This window comes from Zootoca vivipara, chromosome 7 (assembly GCF_963506605.1).
Source record: "Zootoca vivipara chromosome 7, rZooViv1.1, whole genome shotgun sequence".
NCBI classification, from domain to species: domain Eukaryota; kingdom Metazoa; phylum Chordata; class Lepidosauria; order Squamata; family Lacertidae; genus Zootoca; species Zootoca vivipara.
In genome coordinates this window covers 23,480,531-23,499,571 of record NC_083282.1, presented here as the reverse complement: position 1 = coordinate 23,499,571, position 19,041 = coordinate 23,480,531, and the positions used below count along the sequence as shown (strand labels likewise).

The 19,041-nt window shown below is 44.0% G+C and overlaps 1 protein-coding gene across 1 annotated transcript in view; it reads right to left on the bottom strand.

Moving 5' to 3' along the window:
* Window positions 1-2,197: 2,197 nt before the first annotated feature.
* GFI1 (growth factor independent 1 transcriptional repressor) overlaps window positions 2,198-19,041 on the bottom strand; it is a 30,572-nt gene continuing 13,728 nt past the window's right edge. The window contains exons 4-7 of the mRNA XM_035123772.2: window positions 12,642-13,048; window positions 10,960-11,097; window positions 8,218-8,383; window positions 2,198-4,542 (exon numbers count right to left, since the gene is read on the bottom strand). Coding sequence (XP_034979663.1) covers window positions 4,364-4,542; window positions 8,218-8,383; window positions 10,960-11,097; window positions 12,642-13,048 — 890 coding nt within the window. The 3' untranslated portion in view covers window positions 2,198-4,363. The remainder of the gene's footprint in view (window positions 4,543-8,217; window positions 8,384-10,959; window positions 11,098-12,641; window positions 13,049-19,041) is intronic.

The window sequence follows — 19,041 nt, the reverse complement described above, 5'->3', positions numbered from 1 at the left end:
TAATATTGGGGGAGCACAAGGGGAGTGTTGGCCTGAATCCACACTAGGGATTTGGTGTGGTTAGGATTTTAATGCAAACCTATTTCAAACTTTTCTAAACACTATATGTGCCAAAACACAACTACTCTTTGACAGCTGCACTGAATTTTCTGATGCAGTTTTCCAACCCAATAAAGTGTATATATATGATAGGGGAAACTGTGTATTGAAATGCATATATTCATGAAAATGCTATATACAATGCATTCTATTTGGGGAAATTGCTTGCAAAAAAAACCTGTGTCTTATCAGGCAGAATTGTATAAAAATGTGTCTATTGAGATAAATGTGTTTTTAAATGCTGATGAAATCTCTATCAAAAGGCAGACTTGTGCAGATAGCTGGAGACCCGAACTTGAGACTGCAAAAATGAGAACTGGAAAATTGACAGATTTGTCCATCCTAAATCCATAAACTTTTCCTTTAGGAGTGTGTAACATTCTGACAAATCATGTAGCCAGAGCTTGCAGACAACTGGAGGCTGTCATGTAGATAAGGGCCTTTATTTAAACAATTTTAAAATCAGTAATAATGTGAACACCACTTTTCATCCCAAGCCCCTACAGAACAAGGCGGCCATAGTTCTCAAAAGGAGAACCATGTCATTTAGTGCCTTAGGCACAACACAACTGGAAGTGCAGAATTAGATCAAGAAAGGAGCAGGTTTGAATAGGATTTTGTTGCATTCTCCTTTGCGTTGACTATCTGTACTGCCCCACAAATGCTGAAAACCTGTGCTGGTTTTGTGGATTTCCTGAGTGTAGTGCTCCAAGACCTGGAGGCAGGAGTTATGTGTAGACAACGCTTTGAGGACCAAGCCCCATGTTTAGAGGAACCTTACGGTATGGCCCTCCTGAAAGTGTGCTGTTTCAGAATGCCTAGGGAGGTTATGATTGACTATTTCACCTCAGAAAAACTTATTTGCACTAACCTGTCATGGGGGACTAGAGGGCAGGCTAGACTTAGATCCCTGACAGGCTAGCTTTCCACAAGCGGGGCACATTGAAATGTTACATCTCCCACAGAACTCCCAGGCATTTTTTTTTTTTTTGACAAAGCTGTATAACTTTATTACCGGTATTACAGAACTAGAAGTGATGCCTGCCTGGGCTTTCTTTTCCTCTCATGTGCCATGTCTTTTGGATTGCAAGTCTGAAGGCGGGAACTGTCTTGATACCGATCTTTGTCAGTTGGTCTACTTAGCACCTGATGTTGCGCAGTCCCCTGGTTACTACTTCACACATGATCTCCTGGCTATCCCAGGTTAACAGAACCCCATTTCAGCACTCCTAGCCTGATACCTTGGCAATCTATCACAGGGTTTCTCAAACTTGGCTTTTTTTGGACTACAACTCCCATCATCCCTAGCTAGCAGAACCAGTGGTCAAGGATGATAGGAAAAAAGCTAGAGAGCAAAGTTTGGGAAGCCCTGATCTATTATAAAAAAATGAACTGTGTCTTGAACGAGCAAGGTGGGACTATTCAGACTCTCCTAGTTAAATGGATTTATTACACTAAATCCAGAATTGCTAATTATTCATCTTTTTTAAAAAACAAAACAAAAATAAAAATAAACGCCTGGAGGGTCTGTTAGGAATGAGATGGGCTACACTGCAGATGGGCAATCAGATATTATTGGACTGCAGTTCCCATCTGTCCCGGTCAGCAGTGCCAAAGGCCAGGGATGATTATATTCCAGCTAAATCTGGGTGCCACAGTTCTGCATCCCTGGACTTGGCCACCTCCTCTTAGGTGTGATCAGTGATCACCCCCAGTCATAAACAACTCAGCATTCATTTCTCTGAGCTTTCCACATGCTAAGCCAAAGAAAGTCAAAAGTGTGGGTGTAAACCCAGCCCTTCTCTGAACCTTGTACTTCTTTATGAGCCAGTGTGGTGTAGTGATTAAGAGCGGTAGGCTCCTAATCTGGGAAACCGGGTTCGCGTCTCCGCTCCTCTACATGCAGCTGCTGAGTGACCTTGGGCTAGTCACACTTCTCTGAAGTCTTTCAGCCCCCCTCGCCTCACAGAGTGTTTGTTGTGGAGGAGGAAGGAAAAGAGAATGTTAGCCGCTTAGAGACTCCTTCGGGTAATGATAAAGCAGGATATCAAATCCAAACTCTTCTTCTTCTCTTTTCTCATTCTCAAAAAATGTGTCTCATCCTGGTAATATGCTGAAATAGCTTCCTTCGCGTGCTCTCTAAGCCTGTATAATTGCCACGCAGGTTACATGGGCACAGCTTGCGGAGGAGATCAAAAGACTGCAACCCTACACCAATTTACCAGAGAGTAAGCCCCTACTGAAGCCAACGGGACTTGCTTCTGAATAGGTACGTATCGGGTTGCACCCTAGAAAAAGAATCTGCTTATCTGCGATCCTGCTCAGTCCAGGCCGCTCTGGCTGATTATTATTATTTTTTGTATCATGTGCAATATAAACTCCTGTCCAGGCAATGTCTGCATTGTCGAGGAGGAGGGCACCGCTGTGGGGGAATCAGATCGTTTTGCAGTGCAGCTGTCCATACCTTTGTACTGTTTGGCACTATCTTGGTTTCTGTATATATAGGGTGCACAGGCTGATAGGACTCCAACTCTGGCACTGATTTGACATGAATATGCCTGTCAAAGTGTGGCCTTAAAGTGACACCTTTTTGGCCGATTTGCGCTTTGTCTGTCTTCCTCCCGGCTTCAGTGTTCTCTCTTGTTTTTTGCCTGATCTTATAGCAAGCTTTGTTAACTGATTTGCTGTAATTCCGACACCATTGGGGAAAATAAGTCCATTGATTTGTGGACCCGATTTCCAAGTAAGTTCATCTAGAATAGCACCTCTGGTTTGGTTAATACGTCCTGTTGAAATAAATACTGCTTCTGGGGATCCTCGGGACTTTATTAATTTAAAACATTATTCCAATAAATATGCATCAATGAACATAAGACACACTGTAAAATCTAAATAAAGGCATTTACAATACTATCTATAAAGTAAAAACAGATTCTTCCCCCACCCCTGCCCACAATGAGGTATGCACAGGATTAGTTAAGGCAAATTCATACTATAACAAACCGATACTAATTTATGGGTCCTTCCAGGCTTGAGACCATCTGAGAGCATATAACCTAAATATTCAGTCCAGAGTAACAGGAGCTCCTCAGCTATTTCTCACCTACTGGTTATCTAATCACAGAATGCCAATGTATTTAAAAGCAAAAATCTGTCCTCATCCCTTATTTCTGCCCTCTTCAACTCAAGGGCAAATGAACAATTTTTAATAATAAGGCTCTTTCTTATTGGCTCTTCCAAACAGGTGCAAAGGCAAAGCCATACATGCACCACAAAAAAACCAGGACATAAAGTAGGTAGACTGAAATTCTTGGATAGGAGCATTGTGTTGTCCTAAAAGTTGCAAATCCCCGGCATGAAGGGAGCTACCGGAGATTAACACTTGGCCTGGGTGTGCAATGAAGACTAAAATTTGGAGATGACATCTTGGTGAAACACAGCGTGGAGCATGTGGGGAATGCCGGACTCTGCACAACATCTAAATGCTGACCTCCAACTTGTTCAGGCATTCTCAACCAGACTAGGCAAGGTTAGCTGAAGTAGCCAAGGGGCTCTTTCCTTCAGTTGGAAAAATGTATTGGGCCACAATCCAATACTCCTAAATTTGGAGCCTAAGACCAGTTAGCTGGGAGCAATCCTAGGAAGCTGCCTAATAGGAGCTCTATAAACTCTGGAAAAGGCAGGGCCTTGAGGTCCCAGGTCCAAATAATCGATGAAAACCAGTCACAAGTTGTTGAACGGTGGAAAATTAAATACAGTCACTCTCTCTCCTTTGTCAAGCTGCTCAGTGTGTTGACCATGTAAACTCAGGTAGTTTAGATTTCCCAGATAAAAAATAACTTTCAGGAAATCAAGGGTTAGCTGGGAAATTCATTTTTTAAAGGACTTTCTGGTTCATAGGCACCAGTAGCTTATGTATACAAAGACTTTGGGGGGTTTTAAGGCGGTGGGGTGTGCATGTTATTTTTCCAGTGTTTAATTTTAAAGGAAGAGACACAGAGGGGGCGAAAAGACTTCACCCCACTTTCCTTCAGCCTTGGTGTTCCATTTTCATTCCAAGACCTTCCGGGTGAAGTTCTACAAAATGCTGGCCAGTCTGCTCTGACTTCCTGTTTGGTGAGAACATGGCAGGAAGTGGCCAGACAAGAGAGGCGGGGGCAGGAAAAGGGCAGCCCACCAAGGGAGGAGGAAAAAGTCTGTTGACATAGTGTTTTGGGGGTTCCCCGGGTTCCCTCCCCCTCCCTGCCAAGATTCTGCATGGCTCTCATTTCAGACCATGTTGCGTCTCTCGGTGCCTCCGCAAATCCACTTTTCTCTGGAAGCCTTTGCCACACAGATCGCAGCCAAAGGGCTTGAAGCCCGTGTGCTTCCGGCTATGGGTGATGAGATTGGAACTCTGGCTGAAGGCTTTGCCACACACCTGGCACTTGTGGGGCTTCTCACCTGCGGATTACAAAAGGGTGGGCACAAAGTTACAACAACGTAGCACCGTTAACAAACTAGCTTGAAAAGTTCAATAGAAAATCTCACTCCCAGAGTCCCAGATATCCAATGTGGGCGGGTGACTCGGAATAAATACTAAGGATAGCATAGGGCTGTCATACATCCAGACATTACCGGGATTTCAAAAGGCGGACATCTGGGGGGAATTTCTGAAAGGCAGCACTTTGTCCTGGATCCTAGGCAGGAAAACTGTCTTTTTGTAAAAACAACAACAACCCAAAAAAACCTCCTCAACTCAACAACTTTGGGGTTTGTCTAAAAAAAGCTGAACAACTTTCGGGGTTGCCCTGGTTTTTACTTTTTGAAATATGGCAAGCTTTTCAAGATCTTTGTCAAGTTTTGTGCTAATTTTAATCACCCTAGTTTAGGACAAGTACCAGTCACTCTCTGACAAGGCACAACTGGAAGGATGAGAGAAGGGAGCCCTCACATTACCCTTTCAGGTAACTCTGGGTTTGGCAATGATGTCAGGGTTGAGATGGTGCAGCCCCTAAACAGCCAGCTCAATGGGGATCTCAGCTCTCAGAAGCTATCCTTTCCTTCCCTAAAGCATCCTTGGCAAACTACTGCTCAGAGTTCCCTTGAAAACCTTTGCAGGAGAAGATTTCCACCCTCTTCCCCTAAGCAGCTCTTTCTTCATTGCTCACCTCCTCTTCAGATGAAAAGAGCATGTCAGTAGCCCCAGTCTCGATGCAGTTGGATTGTTCGTTTCGATTTCCAATTGCACAAATAATTTCCTCTCCCAAACATGCACACAGATAGTGGCCCTCATTGCTCACTAAGCCAGTGTGCATGTTTGGAAAGTGGAAGAACCTGATTTAAAAATCCGGGCGCTGCCCTCGTCCTAACCACAGACGGCCTTTTTCTTTCACTGCCTCCTTCCCTGTCTCTGAAATGTTAATGGTCACGCTTCCTGGGGAAATAATTGTGCAGCCATTTGTTCTTGCGAGGTTTTGCTGAGGGGCATCTAGTTTTCCATCGACACATGCTCCAAATAAGTGGCATTATGCTGAGAGTAGACTAGCACACTGGTTTCTAAAAACCAATAAAAGTTCACAAAAATGAGGCAGACATGGGTGGAGAATGGAGTTAGCAATGCGGAGATGGACAATATCAGTGACACTCTTGCACTCAGATTGCACATGGAAACTCACAACAGCAATGACCATGAATTGCATTTTCCACGTTGTAATATGTGGCATTTTTTCACACCGGGCCATACATAATGACATAAAAAAAATTGAACCAAAAGACTCTCTCAAAACTGGGTGAACGGACATAAAAATGGTAATTTAAGCAAGTGCGAAGTCGTGCAGAAATGCTTATTTCACATATACGTTGATGGGATTTAAGCTGGCACTGAATGAAAAGAGATCTTGCATTTGTGGTGCGTGGCCGAATGAAAATGCCGGTTCAGTGTGGTACTGCTGTGAAAAAGGCGGATTCCATGTTGGGGATCATTAGGATAGGATGGAACCACCTACACAATGCCTTTATACAAAACTATGGTGCAACCACCCGTTTAATATAATGTACAGCTGATATTTTAGAGCTTGAAAAGAGCAGCCAAAATATCAGGGGGCTGGAGCAACTTCCCTAGGAGAAACAGGTTTGGGGGTTTTTAGCTTAGAAAAATTGTGAGTGACAGGGAAGACGGTGGGCAGAGAGACCATTTTCTCCCTCTCTCAAAAGTACTGGAATGGGGATTATCTGATGGAGCTAAATTGTTAAATAGTAGAGTTTGCTACACCACAAGATGCAGTGCTGGACCAACTTGGACAGTCTTAAAAAGGGATTAAGCATATTCATGGCGAATAAGGCTCTCAATGTCCACTAGCCATAATGGCTATGCATTATCCAATAACTGAGGCAACATGCCTCTGAATATCAGTTCAATCAATCAATCAATAACCTTTATTAGGCATGGCAAGTTCAGGAGCTTCAGAACAAAATTATGGATATAACATTCACGTTATAGACTTCATGAAATAAAATACATATTAATTAAATTAATATTTTAAAACGATTTATCAATTTTCAATTAGCATCCCCTGGTCCTCTCCACAGTGGCCCAATCTCTCTGCATAAACCGAGCACAAAAACTCAGCCACCACTAAAGTAACTCCATCATTATTGTCCGACAGTAACCCCTGAATAGTTGGTAATGCAGCGATCGATGCATCCACCTGCAAAGCACCCAGCAATCACCTTCTCGCATTAATACCATAATTGCAGGAAAAGAAAATGTGGTCCAATGTATCTGGTTCATTCTTCCCGCATTTACATAAACGTTCGGCTTTTGGGAGAGCTAGATATCTTCCTTCTATCTCCATAGAGGGGAACACGTTGAATCTAGCCAGCATGAAGAGCCTGCACCCTTCCTGACTCTTCAAGTTTGCCATATATCCCCCTTTAAAGTCTCTACACATAGGGAGGTTCAGATATAGAGGGGAGCTGAATATCAGTTGCCGAACAGCAAATGGCAGGAGAGGCCTATTGCCCTCATCTCCTGCTTGTGGGCCTGCCATAGTCATCTGGTTGGCCATTGTAGGAAACAGGTGGTTGACTCTATAGATCTCATGCAAGCTCTCCTTCTCTTTTTTATTCATATGGGGGATACTATCTTTGTAATTTACTCCCGCTTCAGTGGATACAGAAGGCTGCTGGGTCAGAAGACATACCCACTGAGAAAAGCTCCATTTAAGTCTGCAGTGTGCTCTGATTGTCTTTCTCCTCAGTTTTCCTCAAGCTATTCAATTTGCGTTTTTGTTTTGTTTCCATGTTCCCCAGAAACTCAAGATCATGGTGCCTTGCCTACCACTGAAAATAGCCCTCAAACAATTTGATTGGGAAAACTCAATAATACACAAGAAAGCTCCAGAGCAAGTATCAAGACTGACTTTTGGGCTCTGCATCCTCCAAATTTTCTTGCTGGCCCTACCATTAGGCAGAATGAAATGCGCTCATTGGGCAGCAAATGCTGGGGGGCAGGAATTGGTAGCGAGGTCAGCTGACTTCCATACACATGCAATGGGGAGGGTGCCATCTTGTTTCTTGCCTCAGGAGTGTGGGTAGGAACAACAGTACTGTACAAAGGGGAAATTGACATTCATTGCTCCAGTGTTTTTTTTTCGGGGGACGACGCAGGGGTACGCATACCCCTAAACATTTTGTGAATCTAAGTTTGGCCTCATTGAGGGGCAGTATTTCAATATGAGTAGGAAAATGAGAGTACCCCTAAACATTTTTTTGGGGGGGGGGAAGCACTGCATTGCTCTGTCCAGCGGCTCTTTCTGCCCCTGTCATGTGGCCCTCAGAATGCTGCCTAGAAAGGAATGTGGCCCTCAAGTTGGAAAAAAATGCTTTAAAGGAAGAACTTGAGTGTCTGTCTTTCTAAAACTACTTGTGCCTTGGAGAGACAAAAATAAATCTGTCAACAAGTCCACCCTGCTTTCCCGGCGTCACTCTGGAGGAAACCAGCGGATAAAGATGTCCATTTATCCCAACAGCAGGGGGTGGGAGAGGGATTTCATTCATTCATTCATTCATTCATTCATTCATTCATTCATTCATTCATTCATTGTGGGAAACCAAGAGGGATGCAGTGGTTCTCACCTGTATGGATGAAAGTGTGCTTCTTCATGTCAGATTTCTGGTGAAATCTCTTCCCACAATACTGGCATGGATAAGGCCGGGTGTCTGAGTGGATGAGAAGATGGGTGGACAAGGTGGAGGACCTCTTGAAGCTCTTACCACAGATCTTACAATCAAAGCTGCGCTCCTGCCAAGAGAAAGCAGGACCTTCATCCAGATGCGCCGTCTTCTTCATTTAATGCATTTAGAATATCTATTCATAGCTAACCACTTACATAGAAGCAGCTTTCAAAAAATAATTATCTGATAATTGAATTTTTTTTCTTTGGTTTAAGAAGATTTACGTACCGCTTAAAGGGGCTTACATAAGTGGCTTATATAAAATGATATAAAATATTCACGAGGAAAAAACACGTTGGAATAATACAATTATCAAAGTATAGATTAAAACCCGAAGTTCTGAAAGCAGATATACAAGAAAAACAATTACATTTATGGGTATTCTTGCCTAAACAAAACTCAGAATTGTCCAAATTAATTCAGATTGGCCATTTGCCTTGTCGCAAAATATAGATCCCACAGTGACAGCATTGGATGGGGGATGCCTGAGGTTGCCTCCTCCTTCAAACCTGCCATGATATTGAAATGTTCTGTTTTATCAAGTCATTTTCCCCCCGAACCATGAAAATGGGTTTTTAAACAGGGGACATCCCCGGACCACTCTGGAGATACTAAGAATCGGACCAGGGAACATCTGCATGTGATACTTCTGCTCCACAGGTTTTACATGTGTATTACAGAAAGAGTTACATTTTGTGATGAAAAGCCTTTAGTGTTCATCCTTCCAGTTCCAATTTTAAAAAGCACCTAGAGTTTTCAGGCAGGTGTATTTTTATCATTCCCCTCCCAGAACTTTTGACAAACTACAGTTCCTGTGATTCTTTAGTCATGCGCTTTAAATGTGTGTTGGATATGCTTTAAACTTATGGTATAGATCTGCTGTCCCCCCCCCCCAGCACTTCAACAGTGTTGAAGAAAGGGTGAAGGTTTTGAAGGGTGCATAATTTGGAAGGGTTTGGGGACAAGAATTCTAATGCATGGCAGGAACGGGGAGGGAAGAGAGATTTACTTAGATTTATTGCAGTGGTATTAACGCTTCTCCAAATCTTGATCGCAAAACCCTCAAAACTTCACTTTTGTGTTCCAGGGTCTCTAATAATTTTAAGAAGGCAAATTTGCGCTGACACAGAACCCCACACAGACACTAAGTAGTAGTAGAAGAAGAAGAGTTTGGACTTGATATCCCGCCTTTTACTCCCCTTAAGGAGTCTCAAAGCGGTTAACATTCTCCTTTCCCTTCCTCCCCCACAACAAACACTCTGTGAGGTGAGTAGGGCTGAGAGAATTCAGAGAAGTGTGACTAGCCCAAGGTCACCCAGCAGCTGCATGTGGAGGAGCGGGGAAGCGAACCCAGTTCACCAGATTACGAGTCCACCGCTCTTAACCACTACACCACAGTGGTGTAGAAGAATAGAAGCATAACCACCTGGCCCCGCCCCACTTACCATTCCCCCTCCCCCTATTTCCTTCCTAATTGTTTAAACCCGGGGGTCCCCAAACTAAGGCCCGGGCGCCAGATGTGGCCCAATCACCTTCTAAATCCGGCCCGTGGATGGTTCGGGAATCAGCGTGTTTTTACATGAGTAGAATGTGTCCTTTTATTTAAAATGGATCTCTGGGTTATTTGTGGGGCCTGCCTGGTGTTTTTGCATGAGTAGAATGTGGTCCTTCTATTTAAAAAGCATCTCTGGGTTATTTGTGGGGCATAGGAATTTGTTCATATATTTTTTCAAAATATAGTCCGCCCCCCCACAAGGTCTGAGGGACAGTGGACCGGCCCACGGCTGAAAAAGTTTGCTGACCCCTGGTTTAAACCAATTAATGAACCAAGAACTTATACATTGATCACTAATAATGAACCATCTGTTGTAGATATTACTCCACATTTATTATGCTATTTTTGTGATTTACAAATGACATGGGAAAACTTGGTATACTTACTTGTATAACATTATTCTTGTTTATTAAAACCCAATAAATAAATAAATAAGCATATGGGTTGGTTGTGCAGGGCAGGGAAGGTTGCAACAAAAACATATGAAATATCACTGTTTCGTCTCTTTGGTAAGCACCTTTCAGGTTGTTTGCAGGATTGCAATCAGGATTAATCCCCATCAGCCCCGCATGCTCACCCACACACCTTTCCTGGCTAGGAGACTGCTAGTCCCATGAATCTATTTATACTGTAGATTTAATGTAGTCATTTAATGTAGATCAGGGTTCCCCAAACTTGGGTCTCCAGCTGTTTTTAGACTGCAACGCCCATCATCCCTTGCCGGCAGAACCAATGGTCAAGGATGGTGAGAAATGTAGTCCAAAAACAGCTGTTTGGGAAACTCTGATGTAGATAGTGAGTTTACTGTACATCCATTAATTCTTCATTGTCTGTATGATGTTCTCCTCCAATCACTGCCTTCCCACACTTTCCCCTCCCTCAATTTTGGATTTCCTTGCACCCTTTCTGTTTCAGAGTATCCCCGGTATGAGTAAATCTGGACTGAAGGAGGGGAAAGTGTTAGGAGGCAGTGCTTTGGAGGAGAACACCAGTGAATTAACAGAGGTACAGAAAGCTGACTCTTCGCATTAAGCCACCGTGTGGATGAGCCCTCTCCAACCACTCATCACCTTCCCCCGGGTTCTCACCTGTGAGTGCACAGCTTTGTGCTGCTCCAGGCTAACTGCGTGGCCAAATGTCTTGCCACACATTTCACAAGCGAAGGGCCTGGTGCCGCTGTGTGAACGACGAACGTGCACCTCCAGGCCGTGGGGAGTGGAGAAGACCTGAGAAGCAGCAGGGAAGACAAAGAGAATTATGGTTCAGGAAGGGCTGAAGCTCACAGCAGGTCCTGAACCTGAGATATCAGAGCCGTTTAGGAAAGTGTTTCCCCCACGGAGCTTCAGCCAAATAACATTACTGGATAGTGTTGCCAATAGGGTGGGGCAGGTGTCAATGGCCCCAGTCAGCAGAATGAGCAAGAGGGATCACAGCCACAGCCCGGCTGGATGGCCACATTTTGAAACAAATGAGGTAATGCATGTTACCGTCTAAAGGGCAGGGGCAACTCATATTACCTAGTTGCAGTGGTGTAGCATGGGTTGCGAGTGCCCAGGGCCACGAGGAGGGAAATGGATGAGGCATGTATGCGCATTCAACTGCCTGATAGTGCCTGCGTCACCCAGGAGATCGCAGCCACAGAAATAAGAAAAGAAGAGTACAGTGGTACCTCTACTTACGAATGTTTCTACTTATGAATGGAGCTCCGTCTGCCATCTTGGATGTGGTTTAGATAGGATTTTTTCTACTTACAAATTTTTAGATAGGATTTTTTCTACTTACGAATTTTTTCTCCCAAAGCATTACTATGGGATTCGACTTACAAATTTTTTCTACTTACAAATGTGCGTTCAGAACACATTAAATTCGTAAGTAGAGGTACCACTGTAATTTCGTTGTCCAGAGAGGTCACTTCCTGGTTCACATGGAGAAGCCTTTTTCAACGGAGCTCAGCGACAAAAGCACACAGCTGTTTTGAGGCAGCACCGGGTGCTGAAATTTTGCGCTCCTAACAATTTTGCATCCGGGGAAACTGCCCCTGAGCGCCCCTCCCCATGCTACACCACTTCCTAGTTGTGCCATTGTTACTGCAAGCTGAAATGCTGATTGACAAGTAGTCTGCTGTAATATTTAATACTGCTTTGTCTATCAACATATCTATCTGATACTGCATATGCAGTTTATGATTTTAGGTGTGTGTGTGTAGTGTCATATGTAGCAGGATTTTTGTTCATTGTCTAGATTGATGATTTAGAAATGCTACAAACAGCTTAGATTGTGAGAAAAGCAAAGAAATGTTACAAAACAAGGACAATTGTGAAGTCCAGCTGGACCTGCAAAAGGCTATTGGTCAATGTGTTGTATACTGTATTCTATAGGATCAGAGACAGGAGGGCTCTGAATATCAGTTGCTGGGGAACAACAGTGAAAGAGGGATTTTGCCGTCAAGTCTTCTTTGGGGGCTTCTGAGAGGCATTGAGTTGGCCACTGTAGGAACCAGGATGTTGGGCTCGTGGGCAAGAATCTACTTATGTTCGTAAGAGCTATCTGAACAATTAATATGCCATGGCTCCACCTTCCCCATACAAGCTTCCTAGTCACATATCCTTAAATTAAGCAATGAGGAGGGACCTGTCTCTTCCTTGAACAACCTTGACCAAGCCTTCAGACCTTTCCACCCCTAAATAACCACCACCCCCGAAGCTGGCTGAGTGGAGTAGGGTGGAACAGAGGAAGACCACCAAAGGGGGTCATAGAGTATGTTCCATACCTTGCTGCATTTGACACACTTGTAGGAACCAGCGCTGATTAACAGGGGGCGACAGAGGAGCTCCGATTCCAATTTGATGCTACTTGCACTCTTCTCCTGTTGGAGTCCAGGCGGGGCTTCAACGTAGATCCCAGAGGCTGCTGCTGGCCGCTCAAAGAGTCCAGGGGAGCCAAAGTCACCATAGAGTCCCAGCGCTGAGCTGCGCTCCGATCCATAGAGAGCGGGCTCAGATCCCCTCTCGCAGAAGAGACCAAGGGATGAGCTACGTTCCAGACCTGGGCAGGGCCTGTAGCTCTGTACCAAATGTCTCAGCTCAGAATTCCCAAGGCTACTCCAGGCATAGGGTTTCAAGGGCACCGAGAAGGGGGGAGCCTCGTCCAAGGAGGGGCAGATGGAGCGCTCGGAGGCTGTCAAGACACAAATTGAGTGGAGATAGTTAAATGGGGTTCACACAGAACATGCACTCGACCTCTTTGTTGTGTTGTGTTAGCTCTTTAGTACCGGTATATAGGGTGCTTCCAGGCGAAGGTCTTATCTTACAATAGGTTGTGCAGATCCTGTTTCTTTTTGTTCGTGATCGACATGAGTGTCTACATACTCCATTTTCTTCAATCATGTTATTCACTGCTATACCACCACTTGACATCTACACCATGGGGTGGAGCTTGATGGAATGTGTCAGGGCTGAGTTTCTTTGTTTCGTATATTATTATTATTATTATTATTATTATTATTATTATTATTATTATTATTATTATGTTGCCCATCTGACTGGGTTACCCCAGCTACTTTGGGAAGCTTCCAACAAATTAATATGCAGTAAGACATCAAACATTAAAAACTTCCCTATACTGTACAGGGCTGCCTTCAGATGTCTTCTAAAAGTCAGATAATTGTTTATTTCCTTTACATCTAATGGGAGGGTGTTCTACAGGGCAGGTGCAACTACCGAGAAAGCCCTCTTGTCTGGTTCAATCACTTCTCTTCCATTCTCTTCCATATATCCTCCATATATATCACACATTTCCTCAGGGACTGCCTCTTTCCACATGAACCTACCCGGACCCTGAGATCATCTTCTGAGGCCCTCCTTCGTGTGCCTCCTCCTCGAGAGGTCTAGAGGGTGGCAACATGAGAACAGGCCTCCTCTGTGGTGGCTCCCCATTTGTGGAATGCTCTCCTCAGAGAAGCTCACCTGGCACCTTCATTATACACCTTTAGGCGCCAGGCAAAAATATTCCTTTTTAACCAGGCCTTTGATTGATTTGATTGACATCCTATGTCCTTTTAAAATGTGGGGCGTTGTTTTTTTTTGGTGGGGGGATGTTATGGATGTTGTTTTTATTTTTATTACGTATCCTGTGGTTAGTGCTAAGAAGCTTCCATACCAGCAGCCGCTGCAGAGGCACAATGGGTTGTTTTTACTCATCATATTTGCCACGGAAGAGGAAAAATCAAATAAGACAAAGCAACATAAATACAGGGTTAGCATTTTGTTGGTGGCATCCTTGTGTGAACAGTGTAAAAAAAAAACTGTCTGCATGAGCAGGCACCCATTTCGCACTGAATGCCTACCTAGAAGCACCCACAGTCACTAAGGGTCGCAGTTCATGTGAGACAGAGCTACTCATTCACCCTCTCATTCACCCACAGGTTGAAATAAGTTCAGATGTATTTGGCCGAACAATAATACACTTGTGCTGTCATTAGCCTAAAAGCTCTGTTGAAATTAACATGCAACAGTAAGGAAGCAAGCCCTCCTGGAGATAATAGAATAGGCAATAACAAAAAGCTCTGCTAGTCAAGCATTTCAACAACAAACTTCATAACAGTTGGCTCATTTTAGAAACTACCGGAGTTTTTCACGTGTTTAGTGGCGGGGGTTGCAAGGAACAGCCAAACATTTTACATCTTCATTTTGCTCCGCACAAAGCTACTTTAAAATTAGCACTCTGCGCTGTCCAGTTCATAGACATTTGAGTTTAAAGGATAGTTCTCTTCTCTGCCCTGATTTCTGAGACAACACTAGGGAACATCTGAAGAAGTGTGCAGGCACACGAAAGCTCATACCAATGACAAACTTAGTTGGTCTCTAAGGTACTACTGGAAGGAAGGGGGGGAATTGTTATTTTTTGTTTCGACTAGGGAACAGCGAGGCTAATTCTGTCATTCACGAGTCTCATCTCAAACCTGTTTCCTTGCAAAAATCACTCAGGAGTGAATCATTTCCCCCGTTTTTCAGTTATATTAGTGATTAGGAGCACAGCACCACCATTTTGGAAGGTGGAAAAAAACATAACACAAAGCGCTGATCTCATTTTGGGGACAACCTAGGAATTTGCACAGTTGCAGATGCTTTCAACCGCATCAGATTTATTTTGGTAATTCCGCCCCCCTTTATAAACCACCCTTCACTGATAAAGATCATGGGGTGATTCACAATTCATCATAAAAATAAATGCAATAAATGTATGTAGTTCGCAAACCCAGAAAAATGATGTAAAAGCCCAAGAATGTAAACTCCTAGGAACAGGATTATGGCAAGTATGTCAAACAACTACTCCCCAACACCACGCAAAACGCCTTGGTAGACAAGTACATCTTTAGCTGGCAATGAAAACTCCATGTTGAAGATGACTGATGCACTTCCAGTAGGGGGAAGTTCCACAAATAGGGTGCTGCCACAGAGAATCATAGACTCTTAGAGTTGGAAGGGACCCAAGGGTCATCTAGTCCAACCCCCTGCAATGCAGGAATCTCAGCTAAAAGGCCCTGTCCCATCAGCAGGACCTTGAGAATGGCCTCCCCATGCAGATCCCAAGGTCCAAGTTGGCAGATGAAGGGAGATGTTTTAGATACTGAAAACCTCTGGGAGAAAAAGGGATGCAACTTCCCAAATCAATGGCAACATTTGAAAATGCCGAGCTAGATTATAAGGTCTCAGGCAGTAAGGGAGAGAATACTTGCTCTTGCAAAAAATACCAGTAGTTATAGCTATATTAAAGCATGGTTTGCTTTTTAAAGATCTCCCTTATTTATGACCAGGTGACTCAAGAGGTCAAACTTTTCCTAGACCACAACATTTTAAGCTGTAAGCGTGGCAAAGGGGTTGCATTTTTTCCCCTTGGTTTGCTGTGAGGTTGAAAACAGCAGGTTGAAAACTAGGCTGTCACTGAGGAAGGCAAGGTGCTTCTTCTCCTTGACATGCTATTGTTCTACCTGCAGGAAGCTTATTTGTAGGAGAAGGGTTCAAACATTCAGGCTTCCGTCCCTTAGGCATTTCTTACTTGTGTTTATAACCGTTACCAAATGGTCTCTGGGCAGCTTACAAATTACCTGGCAGGAAGACCCACTGATCTCAGGTGGCCTTACTTCTGAGTAGATAAGCCTAGTATTGCACTGCCAACCTCCCACCTGCAACATCAGCCAAGGAACCTTTGATCACTTGATGCTGATTTGGGGGGGGGGCATATTTGGATGCCTCTATTTTGCTTCTAGGGACCCAGGTGGCGCTGTGGGCGAAACCACTGAGCCTAGGGCTTGCTGATCAGAAGGTTGGCGGTTCGAATCCCTGTGACGGGGTGAGCTCCCGTTGCTCGGTCCCAGCTCCTGCCAACCTAGCAGTTCGAAAGCACATCAAAGTGCAAGTAGATAAATAGGAACCGCTATAGCGGGAAGGTAAACGGTGTTTCCATGTGCTGCTCTGGTTTGCCAGAAGCAGCTTTGTCCCAGGCCACATGACCTGGGAGCTATACGCCGGCTCCCTCAGCCAATAATGCGAGATGAGCGCGCAACCCCAGAGTCGGTCACAACTGGACCTAATGGTCAGGGGTCCCTTTACCTTTACCTTTATTTTGCTTCTAGCGTGACATCGAAGTCTCGCAAAGGTTCACTTGCATCATTTTAAATCCTAATCATCCCAGTAATGGCATTGCCTGACTTATCCAGAGGTTCTTGCCCTGTGACTCCACAAGATCGTGTCTGCTGCATGATCAGTCTTAGTGAAATAAATGCATAGCAATTGTGGCACCAGGTGCTCTAATTGTGCTTCTGTCCTAGATATTCTCTCTCAGCCTTGAATGCTTCTTCCCCTAGATCAGTGGTTTTCAACCAGTGTGCCGTGGCACCCTTCAGTGGAATGATCGTCAGGGGTTCTGCAGGCAACACTGGTCTCTGTCCCTCTTTCCTTCCCTCCCTTCCTCTGATGCCCTCTCACGTCTCTGCCTCCCAAAGGCTTGCGCAGCAGTTTGCTGCTGCAGCAGCCCTGGCTGCAAGCTCCCCAGACATATAGTGCCTCTAGGGCTGGCCAGGGGCTGCTTCCTAGGCCCTTGTGGGGCAGTGGGAGGAGACACCTCTCTTTGGGGCAGGGAGGGCAGCTCAGAGATCAGGGGCAGCGGCAGCCCAGAGGACTCCCAATGAGAGGGGAGAGGAGAAGAGGCTGAGGGAACACTCCACAAGGGAGGGTGTTTGAAAAAGGGTGAGAGGCTGCCGGCTCTGCAGGCAAGGGGTGACATAACTGGGCTCCTGAGCCCCACGGGGGTGCTGCAGAAAGAATGGAGTTGGTCAAGGCAGCCGTGGACTCAGAAAGGTTGAAAACCTCTGCTCTAGATAGTACACCGATTGCTACTCTGAAAGCCATGTGGAATTGCAGGCTATTACCAGCGCCTGTTGGCTCATGCGGTGTTGTTAGTGAATGCCTGTACAGTAAGAGATGTTTTTAACATCAATAAATCAGAGGCTCAGCTGTTCTGTAATGTTTCAAGCCCTGTCACGTTGTGCCTTTATTTTATGTTTAACAGAGGGGTTTTATTGAAATGCCATTTGTGTTGGTTAAAGGTAAAGGTAAAGGGACCCCTGACTCTGGGGTTGTGGTGCTCATCTCACATTATTGGCCGAGGGAGCCGGCGTACAGCTTCCGGGTCATGTGGCCAGCATGTCAAAGCTGCTTCTGGCGAACCAGAGCAGCGCACGGAAATGCTGTTTACCTTCCCGCTTAGAGCGATACCTATTTATCTACTTGCACTTTGACATGCTTTCAAACTGCTAGGTTGGCAGGAGCTGGGACTGAGCAACGGGAGCTCACCCCATCGCAGGGATTCGAACCGCCAACCTTCTGATCGGCAAGCCCTAGGCTCTGTGGTTTAACCCACAGTGTTGGTTAGACCCTCCCAATTAAAATGTAAAGGAGGCTGGGGATATAATGCCTCACGTCGAATTATTTGGTGCCTAACCATGACCCAAACTGTGAATTTGAATACCAAAAGATGTTCATTATTAATAAATAAAAATAGTGTTTGTGGGAGGGAAAATTGTTGTTTTTTGTTTTGTTTTCTGATTTAATTTTTTGTAATTTTATCCTGTATCTTTTTATCTCGTGAACTGCCCTGAGATTTTCATAAGAAGGGCGGCATATAAATTTAATAAATAATAAATAAATATTTCATGCTAGCCTTACTTTGAGTAGTTAGTTTGACATTAATAAATGTGACTAGTTTAAGTTCATTGATTTTAGTGGGTTTACTCTGCATAGGAAAAGGCAAACTACAGCCAAAAATATATATTTGTGCTGTTACGGCCTTTAAGCTGCGAATGCATTAAGTTTTTTGTTTCTGTTCTGCCTGCAATATGTTTTGAGCTAAAGGGAAAATACACATTGGGGGTTATTACAGATTTCAGACACTACTCCTATATTATTGACAGAAGTCCAGTTTCATAAGTTTTACATGAAAAGGAGTCAAATCAAATGTCATATGTTATCTGACTCCATTTCATTTAAAAAATAAAAATAAAAATGCTACATGTAAGAGATACATCTAATTGTGTTTTTAAATCCCCCCAACACCTTGTAGTTCACATTATTAGCTAATTTTAGCAAGGAGCATATTTAAAGCACATGCACACACATAATAACCACTGGAAAAACACGAGATAAAATGTTGCAGTAGAATAATCAGTTTACAAGAAACCTTCAACTAACTCCTGACATATTATTTATCAGACTGATAATCCAGTAACAAGTAATAATCAACGGTTTAATAGAGAGGGGAATGAAGAGATGCGATTAAGTCCGCTGAGAATAAAAATAATTGTAAAAAGAAAAATGGCTGTAGCTCTGCCCACCCCGCCCACCCCACCCCACCCCAAAAACAGGTTAAAAAAGCACTTTCTGCAGGTACAGGAAAGGGTAATAAAACAATTATAGAGGTGAAAGAAAGAAAGAAAGAAAGAAAGAAAGAAAGAAAGAAAGAAAGAAAGAAAGAAAGAAAGAAAGACTTTAAGCAATGTCTTTACAAGTGAATAGAGCAAAATAGAATCGAAAGGGAAAGGGGTATGAATTGATTGAGCCAGCAGGGGTGTTTTCGTTGTTGTTTTTTACCTGTTTATTACAGCCTCAGGTTTG